At 59.6% G+C, this 18,586-nt stretch overlaps 1 protein-coding gene across 4 annotated transcripts in view; it reads left to right on the top strand.

Annotated features, from left to right (window-relative positions):
* The window catches only part of CNTFR (ciliary neurotrophic factor receptor), a 293,745-nt gene extending 275,404 nt beyond the window's left edge, over positions 1–18,341 (top strand). For all 4 annotated transcript variants that reach the window (XM_059725338.1, XM_059725336.1, XM_059725339.1 and 1 more), the window contains 3 exons: positions 12,355–12,535; positions 16,202–16,346; positions 17,205–18,341. In XM_059725338.1, coding sequence (XP_059581321.1) covers positions 12,355–12,535; positions 16,202–16,346; position 17,205 — 327 coding nt within the window. In that variant the 3' untranslated portion in view covers positions 17,206–18,341. The remainder of the gene's footprint in view (positions 1–12,354; positions 12,536–16,201; positions 16,347–17,204) is intronic.
* Positions 18,342–18,586: the final 245 nt, after the last annotated feature.

Here is an 18,586-nt window from a genome sequence, read left to right on the forward strand (position 1 = left end):
GCAGACAGGGGCCAGCTCTTAGTCCGTCCTGTTGGCTGTCACTCTTTTTTTCCCATTGCAATTAGTCTGTGCTGCAATGGCAGCAGTTGCAAAGTGACTCCCATCCCTCCACCCTCCCAGCATGAGCCTAGCCAAGGTTGCCTAGGTGTGTTGGCATGATAGCGCTGGAGAGCCCCTTGAGCACCAACAAAAAAAGATAAGCCCAGCAGCAGGCCTCAATGACAGCAGCATCCTCCCGCTGCTGGAGACAGGCCCCTGACACAGGTGATAAGCGCTTAAGTGGAAAAGGTGCTAAAGAGGGGACATGAGAGCAGTCTTCAAATACCTGAACAGCTGCCAGAAAGAAGAAGGAAAGCAGCTTTTATCTCTTGCTGCAAAGAGCAGAATGGAGCAGCGCTGGAAGCTGCTGCAAAGCAGGCGTAGGTCTGCGTATCAGGAAACACTTCTTCACCGTTGGAGCAGAGAGGCGGCGGGGTAGATGCCAGGGGGTGGGGGGACTCTCCATCACTGGAGGTGTCCGGGCTGGTTTGCACAGGGCTGATCCTGCCTCAGCAGGGATCTCTGCAGCTCCCTGCCAGCCCCACTGCTCTGGGATGTCAATAATGTCTATACTAAACCTCCTTTCACTCAGAGGGTGAAACAGGACTTGCAGCAGGGTCCGATGCACTTGGCATAGAGCAGGACTGAGAACCAGGACCGGGAGGAAGAATCTCGCCCAGGGCTGATGCCACGGGAGGTGCAGCTTGCAGCGGCTGGCATTGGCATACATGTTGGGGACACTGAAGGGCAATCCCCGCTGCGGACATAAGGATGCATATTGAAGGTGGTTGAAGGTTGATGGCCGCTGCTGGTGCTGGGATACTTGTTGGGAGCACTGGGGGGCATAGAGATGCATACTGGGATTGCTGGGATGCCCTGGCCATGCCTGGTATAAGGACAGGGGGCAGTCCCCAGGGCGGACATACAAGCTGCTCACTGAGGCTGGTAGGGAGTGATGGCTGGTCCTGGCATAGGTATACCCATCGAGATACACGCCATCCCTCACTCATCGCATCCTGCAGAGCTGCCTAGCACCGGCAAAGGAGCTAAATCTTTCGACCTTTGATTCCCAGCCTTGTCGTTCCAGCACGGAGCAAAGCACGTTCGCCCAGGCCCAGGACATGTCAGCAAGCAATGGGGGAGCTGGCTCTTGGGGGGCTAAGAGCAGAGCATCTCCATTTGCTGCAGCCATCTCCAGGTTGGATCAGGCCTGAGCAACACACGCATATGCACGTGCATGCACAGATACACTCCTGATTGCGTGTGCACGCCCACAGTCACGAGTCCCTGCCCGGCCCGCCATGCCTGCGTACCTGCTCCCATGCATGACCACACACATGTGCACATGTGCTGGAACACCGACTGGCACATGCACACACGCAGTCAAGTCCTCCCCTTCCTTCTATACTGTTTGCAAAACTAGCCTTCCCCATTGCTTAAGGACACACCTGGCTTTATTTGGGGGAGTTTTCCCACCAACAGGCAGCAGCGGCTGGACCGTGTGAGAGAAGTTGCCCCCTTTTTGCAGGGTTTGCTTGCTAGAAGAACCTGGCTGTCTGCACTCCGGGCTGCACCAGGGTACACTCAAGGGATGCTTGGTGTTCCCTGGCGTGCAGGCTGCTGGGGTCTGCGTGTTTCGGACGGCCGACACTAGCAAACCCCCTCCCAGATTGCAGAGGTGATGCAGAAAGAACCGCTCAAATTCGTGTTTGGTGGTGAAAGCTCAGGAGTTTGTTGCCACCTGGATGAGTGGATGTGTTTAACCATCAGCCCAATGCAGACACACAAGCCCGTGCCCGGCAGCAAGGGGACATGCGAGCTACTATCCCTGATGCCGCTGCAAAAAACAGGTCTCGTGGCTCCGATATTTATAGCCTAAGTGCCCTAGTCTCATGGCAGTTTTTATCTACCCTCCATCAAGACGCCCCCTTGTACTTGTCCCTCTTGCCAAGTTCGCACCCGGCACCTTCAGTCCTTTTTATCCCGGCTTCTTCCTTTCCATCACTTATCGGGTTATTCAGCAGCTGCTTCTGCTGCTCCCTCCTTTGAATCAGCTTCTTCGCTCAGGACTGCGCTTTTGTCTTCTCTGTTTCTTATCAGGTCGTTCAGTGCTCGTGAGGCCGGCTCAGAGCTTTAGCTTAAAATAGCTATGGCTTAACATAACCAGGACTCCTACAACCCCATCTCCCCATTCTCTGCCCAAAACTCCCTCCGTCGCTGCCAAGCGGTCACCTGCGGTCACAGCAGTGGGAGCCCTCGTGCAGCCAACACACCTGCAGCCTTTGAAAGGCAAGCCCATGTCCTTTCACAGGGAAGTCTTAGTGGAAGGGAGCTGCAGAGGTTGCATCTAGTCCAAGTCCTGCCTGCCGCAGAGCCAGTCATGTCCAAAATAGCCCAGACAAACCATCATCTAAACTCGACATACAACTACCTTCAACCCTGACACAACACCAGACATCACACCTGAACCTGCTGCAGGGAAAGCAGGGGGACCGCGGCAGTCAGCAACATAAAAGGTTGTTAATATACACTCAAAAGATCCCAGACAGAGGCCATGTCCTCGCTGCTGGGGAAGGCAAACCCCCCCAGTCCGGACCAATGTGAGTGGGGGGGGAAATCCCTTCCTACCCCCAATGCAGCGTCAGTCTGAGCCTGAGCGCAGGGGCAAGACCCTCCAGCCAGGACCCTGCGGGGTTGGTGCCAGCAGGAGCATTGGCCCAGCCCGGCCCCATCCCCAGCCTGGGCTGCAGCAGCCTCTAAACCCCCCTGACACATGGAGCTGAAAAGGCAGGGAGGGAGCAACCAGCACAGCCCAGAAACCTGGAAAACCCCCATAGCAGAGCACGGGCATCGCTGCACCTAGATCATCCCTGCCCGGGGCTGCCCAACTTCTCCCTGACACCCCCAGTGATGGAGGTGACTAGGCCTCCCCTGATCCTGGTTCAATGTGGTGACATTCAAAACAATCTTGTGGTGGCAAGAAAATCAGAGCTATCTGGGTCACTCCTGCAGCAGGGAAGGGCTCTGCATCTCTCGGGATGTGCCCAGGTTCTTAGCTGGACTAAGGCTCAGATTTGGACTGGAGAAGTGCAAATCTCATGAGACAAGTGCAAAGTCCTGCACTTAAGAGGAGCAATCCCCTGCACCGGTGCAGGCTGGGGCAACAGGCTGGGCAGCAGCTCTGCAGAAAAGGACCTGGGGGGATAGGGGACAAGAAAATGGACAGGAGCCAGCAGTGTGCCCTTGGTGCCAAGAAGGCTAAGGGTGTCCTGGGCTGCATTGGCAGGAGCATTGCCTGCAGATCGAGGGACGTGATTCCTCCCCTCTAGTCAGCGCTGAGGAAGCCACATCTGGAGTCCGGTGTCCAGCTGTGGGCCCCCCACTACAGAAAGGATGTGGACAAGTTGGAGAGAGTCCAGTGGAGGGCAATGAAAATGGTTGTGGGGCTGGGGGACAGGACTGGTGAGGAGAGGCTGAAGGAAATGGGCTGATTGAGCCTGCAGAAGAGAAGACAGAGGGGGATTGAATATCAGCCTTCACCTCCCTGCAGGGGGGCTGCAAAGAGGATGGAGCTGGGCTGGTCTCAGTGGGGGCAGATACAGGACAAGGAGCAATGGTCTCAAGCTGCAGCCAGGGAAGTTGAGGTTGGATATAAGGAAAAACTTTCTCACGAGGAGGGTGGTGAAGCACTGGACCAGGCTCCCCAGAGAGGTGGTGCAGTCTCCATCCTTGGAGGTTTTGAAGACCTGGGTAGACAAAGCCCTGGCTGGGATGATGTAGCTGGGGCTGGTCCTGCTTGGAGCCGGGGGTTGGACTGGATGACTCCTGAGGTCCCTTCAGTCCTCATTGTCTGTGATTCTCTGATCTATTTGGCACCGAGTCTGATCTGTGCAGCGCCGGCCACGTCACTGCCCCGTGTTACTCCTTGCCCCCAGCGCAGCAGCTGTGGTCGACCGGGCGCACATCGCTGCCCTTCAATGGCGAGGGGAGGTGTGCAGATAATTGATTTTTCACTTCGCTGGCTAAGCCCAAGCGCGGCAGAAAAATCCCCTTTCAGGCCGAGCAGAAGGCTTCGCTGTGTTTTGGAGCGTGGAGGCGGGGGGTTGCATTTTGATTTCATGACCTTTAGGCAAATCTGGGCTCGAGACGGCGTTGGGAAACCAAAGAAGGCTTTGTTTGGCCTTGTTCTTTTGGGTCTTCTCCGGCTGAGCTGCTTTGCTGCGGCTGCATCTTACCCCAGGCTGCGTTTCTTGGGGAATAAAGTGTTTGGGCCAAACATGTCAGGCACCTGCACCAGTAAGTATTGACCTTGGCTGTGCCCTTGAGTGTCTCCAGCCTGATGAGATGTTCTGAAAACAGAGGCCAGGCATGGCGTGAGCATCATGTACCTCTGGGGGGGCTCTGGGGTGCCCAAATATTCAGGCTTTCTGGGAACATCCATGGGGTCGGATGCAGAACCTGACCCAATAAGTGGCTGCTCTCGTATCTGCTATGTGAAGGCGTCTGGATCTGGTTTGTCACGGGAGAGAAGGGCCCAGCAGGGATCAGGGGCACGTGCAGCGGCTGTTACTCCCTCCATGGCTAGCAAGGCAGGGGATAAGGCTGGAGCATAGCAAAGACTTGCCAACCCAGTGGGCCTGGGAGACCCACGTCTTTCCTGGCTCCCGTGGCATCTCACAGGTGCCCACCACTCTGCCACCAAGACGCTTGGCACAGAGAACAGCCGCAGTTGTGGGTAGCTGAGAAGCATCCCGCAGCGTGTGGGCAATGTCCAAAAGAAGAGAGAGGCTGGAAACAGGGCAGAAAAGGCTCCCCTGAGCACGAGACTCCCAGGGGAACCTCATTAGCATGAACCCTGTTGCTTTCAGATAAAAAAAGCCAGGAAAATGAGTGGTTCTGCAATGGCATTTTCCCTTCGGGCCCCTCCAGATGTGCAGGTAAAAGCGTGGTGGGATCTGATGCACGAGGCACATAAGCATCTGGGAGCCCCCTTAGTTGATCCAGGCTCCCAGTCCCAGGGGCACGGATCAGCTGTGGGTTCATGCACCCCTGCTGCGCTGGCTGATGAAGCTCCCAGCCATAGGGGCAGACCCGGCCCCACGCTGAATTAAAGGTGTGATGTATGCACACATCTGCAGTTTTGGCGTATTGTCTCAGGCCTCTTAAGGCGATGTCATGACCAGTGTGAAGAGCGTAAAGGCTACCAGGTAGCATTGTAAATGGACACGAGCGATAGAAGGGCGTGATAAAAACCAGCCACAAAGTTATTTCACGTTTTTTGTGGAATAACTTCGTGGCTTGTTCCCTGTTTTTTCACACCATTCGCCGATTGAACACGTAGCCAGGTTACAACTTGAGACATGACTCGCTGGTTAATCACACCGTAAGTGTAATGTATGGCTGGGACCTTTGCTTTAGAAATACCAGGATCACCAGCTTGGGTGCAGGGGGTTGCACCGGTTGCTGGTGGACCTGTATATCCATACACGTATCCTGCGTGGGCATGTACACTCGTGGCAGGGAGTGCTGCACTTCGAACACACCTCCAACACATCAGCGGAGCCGTCGCTTCAATGAACAGGTGTCCTCAGAGCCAAAGACCCTGAACCAGGCATTACCTGGGCAAGGGCCTGCACCTCTTCACCTCTTCGTGTTAGGCCAGCCCCTGCTGAGCCCAAGTGTCTGAGTCTTATTTTGGTTTATTCTGCACCTCTTCATCCCCTTCGTGTTAGGCCAGCCGATGCTGAGTCCATGTGTGAAAGTCTTCTTTTGTTTTACCACGGCTTTATTTCAGTTGGATTTGTGATTTCTATGAAACCCGTGCTAATCTAGGAGGAGCAGTGAGGAGGTGGCATGCATGAGACATCCCGCTCTTTCATGGTGCTTACAGCAGCACCGTGGGGGAAGGCAGTGCTGCTATCTCCATTTTACAAGGGGGAAACTGAGGCACAAAGAGCCTACATGACTTGCCCAAGGACATAGAGCGGTCTGTAGCAGGGTGTGGGCTCAGGCCCATCTTGGACCCATCCTCCCTGCCTCTCCCACTCTCACTGTCGCCGGGACAGGGAGGCTTGGCTTGCGAAGCAGAGGTAGCTCCATGCCACCTGGCACCACACTTGGGAGTTTCATACCCTGATTGCTGGGCTCAGAGATCAAGCCTGGAAACCCCAACCAGGGGCTGAATGTTTGTGCCCTGAACTCTTGCGGTGTCCTCCCTCCGTGGGACCTTCGGTGGCCACAGTCTCCAGGGCTGACCAGAGCTGTGCTCATCCTGGGAGGAGAATTTCAGGGCTCCACCACGTTTATCTTGGTTTTCCCCTGGAAAATGGGGTCTTGGCTCCATTCGGCCTTGCCTGGCCTGGGAAAGTTGGCTTTCACTTGGGGGCCTCCGGAAATCTGAAATGGTCCAGTTGCAAAACACCGCGGCGGTGCCTTGGGGAAGGGAGGCCGGGTCGCCGCAGAGGCCGGAGGAGATCAGCAAACCCGATAAGAGGGTTAGGAAATGTAACCGATGAGGAAAGGTTGAAGGAATTTGCTCTGTTTAGTCTAGAAAGGAGAAGGCTGAAGGGGAGTGTGAAATCATAGAAATCCTACAGTCGTGGGGCCGGACGGGAGCACCGGGGTCACATCTAGTCCAAGCAGGATCAGCCCTGTCCAAAGCAGCCTGGACATGTCCGTTGTCCAACCTCTGAGCAAAACTGCCATCAAACCCGACACCCAGGCATCACACCCGACACCCAGGCATCACGCCCCACACCCAGGCATCATGCCCCACACCCAGGCATCACGCCCGACACCCAGGCATCATGCCCCACACCCAGGCATCATGCCCCACACCCAGGCATCATGCCCCACACCCAGGCATCACACCCGACTGCTCCCGGGAAAGCTGGGGGACCGCAGTGACCAACGTCTTGCTGCTGCACAGGGGGTTCATAGACACTCCAGAGACCCCAGAGGAAGGGAAACACCTCCCCCCAGTCCAGACCGTCTGACCAGGGAAGAAAACCCCCTGCTGACCCCCAGTGTGGCATCGATCTGACTTTGAGCACAGGGGCAAGCCCCTCCAGCCAGGCCTCTGTGGGGTTGGTGCCAGCAGGAGCACTGGCACAGCCCAGCCCCATCCCCAGCCTGGGCTGCAGTGCCTCTGAGAGAGGCTTAAACACACCCTTCCAGGAGGCAAAAGACTTTTGGGAGGTGTTTTACCAAGGGCAGCACCCACGTTAAGGGGCTAAAATCAGCAGCTGATACAAAAGAGTTGAGGTTTGCTCTCGGGAACGCGGATGCTCAGGGAAACCTTCCAGCAAGAAGGGCCGTTTGGCAGTGCAAGAGAGACCCGGTGAGGCTGTGGGACCTCCTTTGCGGGGTTTCCAGGAGTGGGTTAGGCTGACACCTTGCCGGCATGGTCTGGGGGTGTTGCCCTGGAGCAGAGACCCGTCCCCTTCCCTCCCAGCCCAGCAGCTCTGTGCGCTCTGGCTCCCGGGAGCCTGGTTCTTCTCCCCTCTCAAGCCAAGATACCCCACCGACACCCTCTCCCCTCTTCAGGGCGGGTGAAGGGCCTGCAAATTAAAGACCCCTTGCTCTGCCCTTTGATGCTGCATCTCTTGTTCCTCTCACCTTGCTTTGTCACTCTGCCAGACGGGCCGGATCCTGTCCACAGCTTGGGGAACAGGGGTGAAGTCCAATCCCTGTTACACCGTTGCCAGCATTGCAATAGCAAACGATGTGTAGCTTGGCAGCTGTCCCCTCCATCCCCACCCCCACCAGGGCCAGGGTGGTGAATACTGTCCTCCTCATTCTGTGGACGGGGAAACTGAGGCACAGAGAGGGGGGAAAAGGACATGACCAAGGCCACCCAGTGGGTCAGTGGCAGAGCTGAGATTACCTCTGGCCTGCCCCCAGCCCCCCACTAGTCCTGCTTTGTCCCCCAAACTGCACTGGCTGCTCGGCAGAGGGCTGAGAGCGGGTCCGCACCCCAGCAGCAAAGGGCTGGGATGAACCGGCCCTGCCCCACACTGCTGAGCATAAGGCACGTGTCCCGTGTCGTCCTCCCAGCTCGGCCTGTGCGCTGGTGAGCAGGTATGTCACAGGTATGTCACAGGTATGTCATAGGAGTCGTAGCGCTGGAAGGGACCTCCTGAGGTCAACCCGCTGCCTGAGGCAGGACACGTCGGCCCAGCCATCCCCGAAATGGGGCGACGTGCTGCACCCACCCCGCGTCTGTCTGCAGGGAGGCTGCAGCAGAGGAAACCTGGCCTAGGGGCAGTGGGGGAGGCCAGGACCATTCAACCCCTGGAAGAGCGCAGGCTGGGGTGGCGGCGGGGGTCTCCGACCATCCCGGCGAGCTGTCAGCGTGGCCGTGGACGGCTGAATGCCCCATTTCAAGGGGCTCGGGGTCTTTTTGCAATGCTAATGGCCCCGCAGCGCGCCGGCGATTGATCCCTCGTTAATCTCGGCCCGGCTTTGCGGCCGGCCCCAGCGACTTTTGGCAGGTGCACAAAGCGCAGACCCCCGCCCGAGAGCGTTTCCATGCCTGCCTTTTGTCCCCCAGTGGCAGAGCCGCGGATTAAAGGCTCCCCCCACCCTCCCTTTGATGCCGCGTCTCTCGCCCTCCCTCCCACCCGCCTTGGGCTCTGGGCTGGATCCCGTCTCCAGCTCACCATGAGCTTGCCCGGCCTCCGCCATGCCAGCCCGAGCGCTAGCTTGCCTGGGGCAGGGGCTCCAGACTCTGCAGCCTCATCCTCTTGAGTGGCTGCATCAGATGGGGAGCTGGTCCCCTCCCCAGCTGCAGCCGCTCAGGACACTGCTCCCCACAACCGTCCAGCTTTAGAAACCAGGCAGCTTCACATTGCATCCGGCCTTTTCAGTCTCCAGCTAGCTCTGCCAGGCTCTCTGGGACCAGTGCAAGAGGCAGATGGGTCCCCAGAGCCGAGGTGGGTAGGGCACACCACCCCCAGGGCTGGTCTCACCCCTTGCAGAAGTGCTGCCAGGACCCAGATTCCCAGGATTTGCCCCAGAGCACAGGAGCTCATCCCCTTCCAAAGGGCCTGTCCCCTGCCAAAACCCCATGGGTTTTCTTTCCCTCCTTCAGCCTGGATGCTCTCGTTGTGCTCAGAAACCCCCCAGCCCTGAATGGGCCCTGCTCTGGCTCTGGACGTGGGCAGGGGCTTTTTTCCTGGCATGCATTTAGCAGGGGCATGGGCAGTGCCAGCAGCTCCCCTGCATTGCCTCGTCCTGGGTTGTGCAAGGGTTTGCAGAGGGGATGTGAGAGATTCCTTGGGTTTGGGGTAGCCTGCAAATATGGGGGACGGGACTGGCCCAGACACCCCTCTCCATCCCAGGCTTGGGCCCATCTGCTGGGCATGCGCCGTGCTGCCTCTCCACTCTGCCGCTGGCCTGAATTGTGCCCAGCAAAGCACCGGCAGGGTCGGGTCTTCGGCAACCCATGACTGGGGTCAGGGAATGGAGCTGGCCTGTCTGCCCGCTGGGCACCAGCACAGGGCAGGGGGCTCTGGCATGCAGGGCTGGCCCTGGAGGGAGCTGGGGACCCAGCCCTGAGACAGGTGGGCACTGATCGCGCTAAACCAGGGGCATTGCAGAGCCTGGAGCAGCGCTGGTGCAGCTGAGTTGCCCCGTGTCTTGCTTGGCACTGACGGGGTCCGGGTGACCTGCACAGCCCTGAAGAGCACCAGGTTGCAGCCACCACCGTCTGCAGCCATCCTACCAGGGCCTGATTTCCCCCTGCCCATAAGGACATCCCCTGCCCGGCACTGTTAATTATCAGGGGTTGGGGTTAATTGCTGTGCAGAGCGATTCGGGAAATTCGTGGGTGACCTCCAGTGGCTGCCCTGCAAGCCCCGGCTCCAGGCACCCCCTCCTCACCCGGCTCTGGCATGTGGCCGTGGGCTGGGACCCTGCCCTGGCACAAGGACCCAGCGAGGGGTGCAGGAGCAGGGCTCAGCTGTCTGCTGTGCAAGCCCTGATCTCATCCGTTTCGTGCCCTGGAAGGGTTTTGTGAAGCCACAGCAGAGGAGAGCAGGGGCCTGTGCCCCAGGGCCCCGATCCTGCCTGCCTCTCTCCAGCACACTGCTGAGCCTGGGAGCCGGAGGGGGACACCTGCCCATTCTGCACAGAGGAGCTGGGGACCCCCATGCCCTCCCCGGATCTGAGTGTGCATGCTGCAGCCTCGTCTTAGGGACCTGCAGCCCTCGGGGGTCTCCTTCCTGCCCCTGGGGGCATGCAGGCTGGAGCTGAACTGGGTGAGGGGTGCTCCCCGGGGCCTGGATGGATCAGAGGTGCCCCTCTGATAAGGGTCCAGGGATGTGCTGGCACCTGCCCCAGCCTGGCTCAGCCACCTCTTCATGCCCTCCCTCCCTGCCCCAGTCCCGGGGCCCTGCAGACCACCCCCTTCCCCCCTTACTCCAGCCCCGCTGCAGCTCAGCCTTTCCCAGGCCAGGAACAAAGCCGAGCTGTTGTTGCCCTAAGCCGCCTGCAGCCAAAGGCCTTTCATCTCGGGCTCATTTCCAAATGACTAGTGACACCCGGGGCTCCGGGGCACCGTTCCAGCAGCGCTTCCCAACATCAAACGGGAACCGGGGGGAGCAGGGCAGGAGGGGGCTTACGGGAGCAGCACTCGCCTCCAGGGCCCTAGGTTGCATCGCTGGGGGGCAGGGCTGTGTGGGGGGCAATGGGGAGGGCTGGCCAGACTCGGGCTTTTCCCCCTTGCACTTGGCCCTGCAGCTGAGCCGGACACGGCCCCCCCCCAGCCTGCTGCAAGTCCCCACCGGTTCCCAGGAACTCAGCGCCAGCCCCTCGGCTTCCCGAAGCTCAGCTGCTCCCAACACGGCAATGGGGACGGTCCAGCTCCTGGAAACACCCCCCACGCACCTCCCCGGCCCCCAATCTATCCGAGCTGCTGAGATCCCCAGCTCTGAGCGCCCACGCTCCCGGGATCTCCCATGATGGGGTGGTGGAAGCATGCACTCATGTGCAGCCTGTGCACAGATACGTGCCAGTGCACGCGTGCCCGGGGCATCACTGCCTGTTGCAAGGACCCAAGCTACTTTGACGGGCCCCCAAAGCAGTGTTTGAACCTTTTCTTCCTGCAGCATCAGGACATCAGTGCAGCTGGGCCTGCAGCCAGTTTTTGAGAGGTTTGGTGTACCAGGCCTGGGAATGAGGATGGTTCCTGAAGTGTTTTAGGGCAGGTCAGACACACTTGGCAGGGCTGGAGCAGGGCTAGATACAACCTCCGGAGGGTCCTGCTGCGAGCAGGGGATCCCACCGCTATGCTAGGTGGGGATGAGGCATCCCCAGCTCCATGCAGGCAGAGGATGGTGGATGTAGGATCTTGAAAAGGGGGGTGCAATCATCACATCGAACACAACACCTATTCTTCTCCAGGTAAAAAAAAACTAGAAGCTTTCCTTATCCTCCGGGGTCCCTTCCAGCCCAAATGTCTATGAAATCTTTTATGCCAGGGGCCTGGCACAACATTATTTGAAGCAAAATCCAATTACAGCTTCATTGTAATGCGTGCTCATTTGCCTGGCGATATATTCCATTTAAAAGCACAACAAACTCAGCAAAAATAGTCAGAGGATTGTTTCATGAGTCCAATAGTGATTATAGTTACACGTCCATCTCTTTTTCAGCTTCATAAAACAGAAGCCAGCCGCCTTGGGCACCTTGACAGCGCATCCAACCCTTCGCGGTCCGTCATTGCCACACCTGAGTTAATGCTCACCTGATCTTAATATGACCACACCCGAGTCCAGGCTTGTAGGGAGAACTAAAAGCAGTCTGCAGGGCTGTGAAATAGAGGAGAGAAATGCCCAGGGGAGTCTGACAGACAGCAGCAGTGCAGAAGAAAGGCTGGCTGGATTAGCAGAACATGGAGACCACCGAAGAGGAGAGAGGGTCGTTAACACCTCTGGAGTGAGGAGAGATTAGCAGGAATAGCCGACAATGAGCCATGGAGTCAATTGACTCCCCCACCCCGCTCCACACTGCCACAGCCCTTCCCAGGGGTTTTGGTTTAAAGCTGGGAAGGAGCAGGAATCAAAGGGAGGTACAACTGCTGGACCCCCGTCTGGGCCTGATCCTGGCACCCTCCAGCCTCCGGGCACCCGGTGAAGCCCACCCCAGCAAGGAGCGACCCAAGCGGCGGTCCCTTCCCCTGCCCTCTGGCCCCTTTCTTGCTGGGAGCAGGAGCCCAAAGGCCGGGGTAGATGGGCACATCCACCCCAGCTAGGCCTGCCCACAGTCTCCATCCGCCCCAGGCCGTGCTAACTGCCCCATCCCCCTCCCTGGCAGGTAGAGCTGTCGGACGGGACGTCGCACACCATCACGGACGCCTACGCGGGCAAGGAGTACATCATCCAGGTGGCCGCCAAGGACAACGACATCGGCACCTGGAGCGACTGGAGCGTGGCCGTGCATGCCACCCCCTGGACGGAGGAGCCCAAGTACCTCACCACGGAGGCCCAGGCACCAGGTGAGGGGCTGGGCCTCACGGTACAGCTCCGGGAGGGGGCAGGGAGAGGAAGGCTTGGCTGCAGGGGCCTGGGCACCAGCTCTACCAGAGCACAGAGCAGAGGAATGGGTCCCTGAAGGTCACAAGCGGGGTTATGTACAGAGCAGGGAGAAAACCCAGGAGTCCACATGCCAAGACCCTCTGCTCTAGTTTAGGTATGCACGCATGCATTCATGTGCGTGGATGGGCATACATGCAGGTATGTGTGCCTGCATGTATGCGTGGCACGGCACACACGCATGCGCCTTTGCATGAGACTCATCCAAAGCAGAAGCCACACACCTGTGAGCACCAGGCCCTGGCAGCACTGGGTGCTGTGGGGCACTGGGCCCCCACAGCCCCTGCCCCATGCCCCCTATATCATGGCCTTGCCCTCACAGTGGCAGCTCCCAGGCGTGGCACTCTCGTGCCAGGCTCCTTGCACACTCATGCAGGCAGCACTACACTCCAGCTCTGCACAGGAGGCTGGAGATGCAGCCTCCTCACAGACCCATCCTGGGGCTCCCGGCGCTGGGGGCAACAGTGCCATTGCCCTGAACCAGCCCATGTCTCTGCCTCTGGCTGTGCCCAGCTCGGACCTGGGCAGCCCTGGGCAATGCCATTGCCTCGGCCTTCCTCTCCAGACCTGCCTCTGTGGGTGCAGGGAGGCAGGTCTCCCCGGCAGGCATCAGTCCCCAGCCCCGGTGCTCCTGGAGCAGGAGAGGGGCAGGGAGGGAGGCGGTGGGGCTCCACGGGCTGGGAGACAGGCCAAGCGGGTGGGAAAGCCACAGCATTAACAAGCTGCTGTTTCTAGGAAGGGGCTGGGATCCCAGCCAGCTCCCCGGGGCCATCGGCCGGGGGCTTCCCAGAAGGGCCTTAGCGGGCCCATGCTGGACCCCCCACCCCAGCACGGGCTGCCGGGAGGCCGGGAAACACATCCACGGCCCCAGCTAGTCACTGCTCCTAGCAAGGGGCTGGGGGAGGCACCAGGTCCTAGGTGCAGCTGCCTCTGTGTGTGCATGTATGTATGTGTGTGTGTGCACGTGTATGGGTGTGCACACATGTGAATGTTAGGGGGCGTGCATGTGTGCACAAACCTTTAGCACTGTTGGCTAAGGGTTGCATATGTGTGCACATGCTTGTGTGTATGTGCGCATGTGTCAGCGGGTGGGCATATTGCTGCGTGTGTGTATGGGTGTGTACACAAGTGCGCGTGTGTATGTGTGAGTGTAGAGGGGGTGAGCATGTGCACAAACCCTTAGCACTGGTGGCCCTGTGTGTGTGCATGTGTGTGTGTGTGCTTATGCACATGCACACATAGATCCAACGGCCCAAGATCGAATGGTCACAAACTCCGCCGTGACCGATTCAGGCCGGACATAAGGAGGAACTTCTTTACTGTCCGAGCCCCCAAGGTCTGGAATAGCCTGCTGCCGGAGGTGGTCCAAGTACCTGCACTGAACGCCTTCAAGACACATTTGGATGCTTATCTTGCTGGGATCCTATGACCCCTGCTGACGTCCTGCCCCCGGGGCAGGCGGCTGGACTCGATGATCCTCCGGGGTCACTTCCAGCCTGAAAGTCTATGAAATCTATGAAATATCCTCCATATGTGCTGCTCCCTCAGCATGTGCAAACACACACGCCTGCCCACTCAGCTGGTCTCTTGCACGTGCACTTGTGCACTTCTGGCCACAGGCCCCGGTTCACCTGCAGCCCCGCCCAGGAAACACGTGACACACTTTCCCCGCAGTGCACACACAGCCCTGCTCACAGTTCCCGGGACAGCGTGACAAGCCATGGAGCACAGCTAAGGGAAGGCAGACACAATCGGCACTCCGTGTATGTGCGTGCACTCCTCATGCACACAGATGCAGTCACGCTTACACACGCATGTGCATGCAAGCCTCCCTTGCATGCGCACACACACACACACACACACACACGCAGGGCAGCTCTGCCTGCTCTGCTGTCACCGCTGACACCCTGGAGGCACTGGAGCAGCCCCCTCCAGCCCCGGCCCCAGGCCCGAGGGGCAGCTCCAGGCTGCGTGTGCTCGCGGCACCGTCTCTGCTGACTCAGCTCCTGCCGGGTCTGGCCTCCAGCTGTTGCCCTGGCTCTGAAGCAGCTCCTGGCTCTGGCCCAGCGGCTCAGGGGGGCACCGATTACATCTCCGGCCGCAGCACGAGCAGCTGTGCACGGCGCGGAGGGAGCTGGCTGCTTCCACTGTCAGGGCTGGCGCTGGGGGGAGGATGGGAGCATCGGGTCAGGATTGAAACCAGGTGTCCCCGGGGCCCGTGTACAAAGGGGACACCTCGGGGGCAATCAATGAGTCTGTGGAGGATGAGGAGGGGGCAGTGCAAGGGCTCAGGGGCACCGGGCAGAGGGGAGGGAGATGCCCTGGAGTTGCTGTGACCTCACCAAGGATGTCACAGATGCTGGTTGACTCTGATGATGTCACGTGTAGTGGGGCCCCATCCCCTTGCCGTGGCATCACGCCTGCACAGCAAGGGAGCATTGGGAATTTGGGGGTTTGTGGCAGTGGGGTAGGCACGGGATGCTGGGCTGTCCCACGGCAGGGGCCCAAGACACACGGCCCCGTGTGAGCACGCGTGGTTTCACCGCAGGGCTCGGGGCTCTGCGTGTCCATCCATCAGGGTGTCTTCGACCCTTTCGTGGAGGTCTGTCCCGCTGGGTTTGCCCATGCCTCCCTGCTCCCGGGGAGGAGGGCCCCATGGAGGCCTCGGTGTGGCTGCGAGCATCTCTCCCCGTGGGTACCACGCTCCCAGCCACGCGGCCTCTTCTGTGGGCAGAGGGTGCCCTCTCGTGGCCGCTCGCTTTAGCACACGGTCCCGCCAGGCTGGGCTGCTGGGGAGTTCGTAGAGACACAGGGCCGTGGCGCTGGCAGGGAGCTGTGGGGATCACATCCAGCCCAAGCCCTTCCTGAGGCAGGATCAGCCCTGTGCAACCCAGCCCAGGCACATCCAGTGTCCGACCTGGGAGCAAAATGATGCCGTCAGGCCAGACGCAGCACCAGGCATCGCCCTTGACCCTGCTGCAGGGAAAGCAGGAGGACCACGGCCACCGGTGTCCTGCAAAGGGGGTGATAGATGCTCCAGAGACCCCAGGCGGGGCCGTGCCGCCGCTGCAGAGAAGACTGGGAGACCCCCATAGCAGAGCACAGGCATCGCTGCACCTAGATCACCCCCTCAGTGTCTGTCCAACCTCTCCTTGACACCTCCAGTGGTGGGGATCCCCCACCCCTTCCCTGGCGTCTACCCCATGGCCTCCCTGCTCTGACAGTGAAGAAGCATTTCCTAAAAAACGTCCAAGAAGAGGCAGCAGGGAGCCCCTGGGCTTGGGGCTGGATGCCCCTCACACTGATGCCCCATATGGCAGGTGCACAGGGCAGAGGGACCGTGTCAGGCCCCCTCACCCAGGCACAGAGGGATGCTGGCATTGCTGATGGTGGATGGGAGCGAAGGAGAGATAGAGGCATGGCAAGCAAGACAGTCAGCGGTGGGTGGACAGCTGCATTGAGAGAGGGGGCTGAAGCGGGTGCAGGGGCCACGATTTATGTCCCCGGGCAAAGGGGCTGCCGTGGTGGCCCCAGGCCCACCTGCCTCCCGCTCCTCTCCCCCGCTGCAGAGACAACGACCAGCAGCACCTCGTCCTTCATGCCGCCCCCCACCACCAAGATCTGCGACCAGGAGAAAGTCGTCGGCAGCGGGGCGGTGGCAGTGTCCTGGGCAGCTGGTCTGGTCCTGGCAGCGGCTGGCGTCCTGTTTATTTAGTGAGTATCCCCCCTCCACGGCTGGATGGGGACCTCCAGCATAAAAGCACGCCTGTCTGGGAGGGGAGAAGTCCCCACAGGTCACTGGAGAGGCTGGAGCCTGGGAGGGATGACTGTCCGTCTCCCCGTTGTCCTCCACCCTTTCTCTCCTACCTCCAGAGGCTCCTTCCATCTTTTCATCTATTTGCCTCTGCCTGCTTCCCATCCTCTTTCTTTCTCCGTCCATCCATCCTCTTTACCTCCCATCAGGTAGGATAGGGCCAGTGTTGGGGTCATCAAGATGAACGGGAGTCAGTGCTGGTGTTATCAGAGAGAATGGGGTGCTGGGGTTTGGGTCGAAGCGGGTTGCTGGTGGGGTTATCAGCTAGAAGGGGGGACACTGGGGTCAATGGGGAGAATGGTGATGGAAGCAGCCGTGCACTGGCACAGCCCAGTCCCCATCCCAGCCCAGGATGCACCCAGCACCTCTGGAGGAGGCTTAAGGGAGCTCCCTCCTGGAGAGAAGGAGCAGGATTCATGCCGGAGCAGCTCACAGCAAGGCCGGGTTCGTGCCCAGAGGCAGCCCCTGCAGCTCAGCCTGACAGCCCCCATGCCCCCAACCTCAGGCCCACTTCCAACCCGGGGAAGCAATGCAAAAGTCAGCACCTGGGCTCCATCCCTTCCACACTCGCAGAACAGCCCGGGGGCTGGCTGTGGCCACATGCATCAGCAAAAACAATTAGCTGCACGGGCCTCTGGCCTGATGCCATCCAGGAGCTCAGGTGGCCTTGTGCCAGGGGTGCCCAGATGGAGGGTGGCATGGGGGACCTCTCCAACCAAGGGGGTTGCGGTGACCTGTGTCTCCCCTCTTGCTTGCAGATCCCCGGCCGCCACAGAGGAGGACAGCGCTCGCCCGCGTCTCTTTTCTCTTCTATTTTGCACATGTTTAGGAGGACGGATCCACATTTCTCTTCATCGCTTCACTTTCTAAAGGACAGGCCGGCCGTGCCAGGGCTGGGGCAGGCGGAGAATGCCCCCCTCCCCGCTCCCACCATGCTGCCGGGCAGGGACCTTGACCCTAGAGAGAGGAAACCACCCCCTCAGCATCCCTGGACCCCCCCAGCCCGCCCAGACCCTGCATCCCCGGAGCAGAGCGCGAGCCGCCGCGGGCGAGACGGGATCATACAGCTACAGCGCCATGCCAAAGATGACCAGCGAGCACGCGGCGCGCCCGGCGGGCACCCCCAGCCCCGTGCCTGCAAACCTGGATACTGATGGGGGGACCCATCCCCAGCCCACCCAGGGGGTCACCTCTCTTCCCCTCCAGCCCCTGCCATCCAAGCCCTGAAGAACTGGACTGGAAGCCCGGGGCAAGGGGCTAAGGCTGGAGGGCGAGCCTGGAGACACAGCCATGGGGACGGACTCATGCATGCCAGGGGCGGGAGCAGGGGCAGGGGAGGGTCTGGGGACAACGTTTTTTTAATGGGAGGGAAATGGAAATGAAGAGAAAGCAGCAGCAAAGCTGACACACATGCACACACACACACACGTGCGTGTCCCCCAGGCCTGCCCACGCAAGCCACCACCTCGCACCCCTTTGCATCTCTCTCTTTTTATCACGCCCTCCCGGTCAGCGCCTCCGTGTCGGGGTCGGTCTCCTGGTTCATCGTGGACCAGTCATGTGGCCAGCATCACCCCCCCAACACGCCGCCCTTTCCCCCTTCTTTCGCTTCCCTCCTCTTCCTCCCCAGTCCTGTTTTGTAAGGCAGCTCCCCTCTCCCGCCCGGCCCGAAGCGCAGTATTTAATCCCGTCCGCCCCAGTATTGCCCCGGTCACAGGCTGTATTTGAATTTTTTATAGATGTATATATAAAAAAAAGAGCCAAAACAGAAAAAAAAAAAGAAAACACCACATATACATGCACACACACGTACACACACACACACACACACACACACACACAAACCGTGACAACCCAGGAGAGAGGTGGTTTCATTAAACGTCGTCATTTCATGACCACCGGGCCCTGGTATTTTTTCGCCGGCAGGGTGGGTAGGGGGTTTAACCCAGCTGCACCCCAGACAGGCTCCGGGGATGACGGATGGGCCTGGGAAGGTGCTAGCAGGAGCCCCTGATGCCTCCCAGGGCAGGACAAGTCCCCAGGGTAGGGGGTTTCAGCAGACCCCAGCATTGCAAATAGCACCCCCAGCTCTGGGCATGGGACCGTTGGCCTTACAAGCTATGCGCTGGGGTATTAGCAC

Source organism: Alligator mississippiensis, chromosome 3 (genome assembly GCF_030867095.1).
Source record: "Alligator mississippiensis isolate rAllMis1 chromosome 3, rAllMis1, whole genome shotgun sequence".
NCBI lineage: Eukaryota > Metazoa > Chordata > Crocodylia > Alligatoridae > Alligator > Alligator mississippiensis.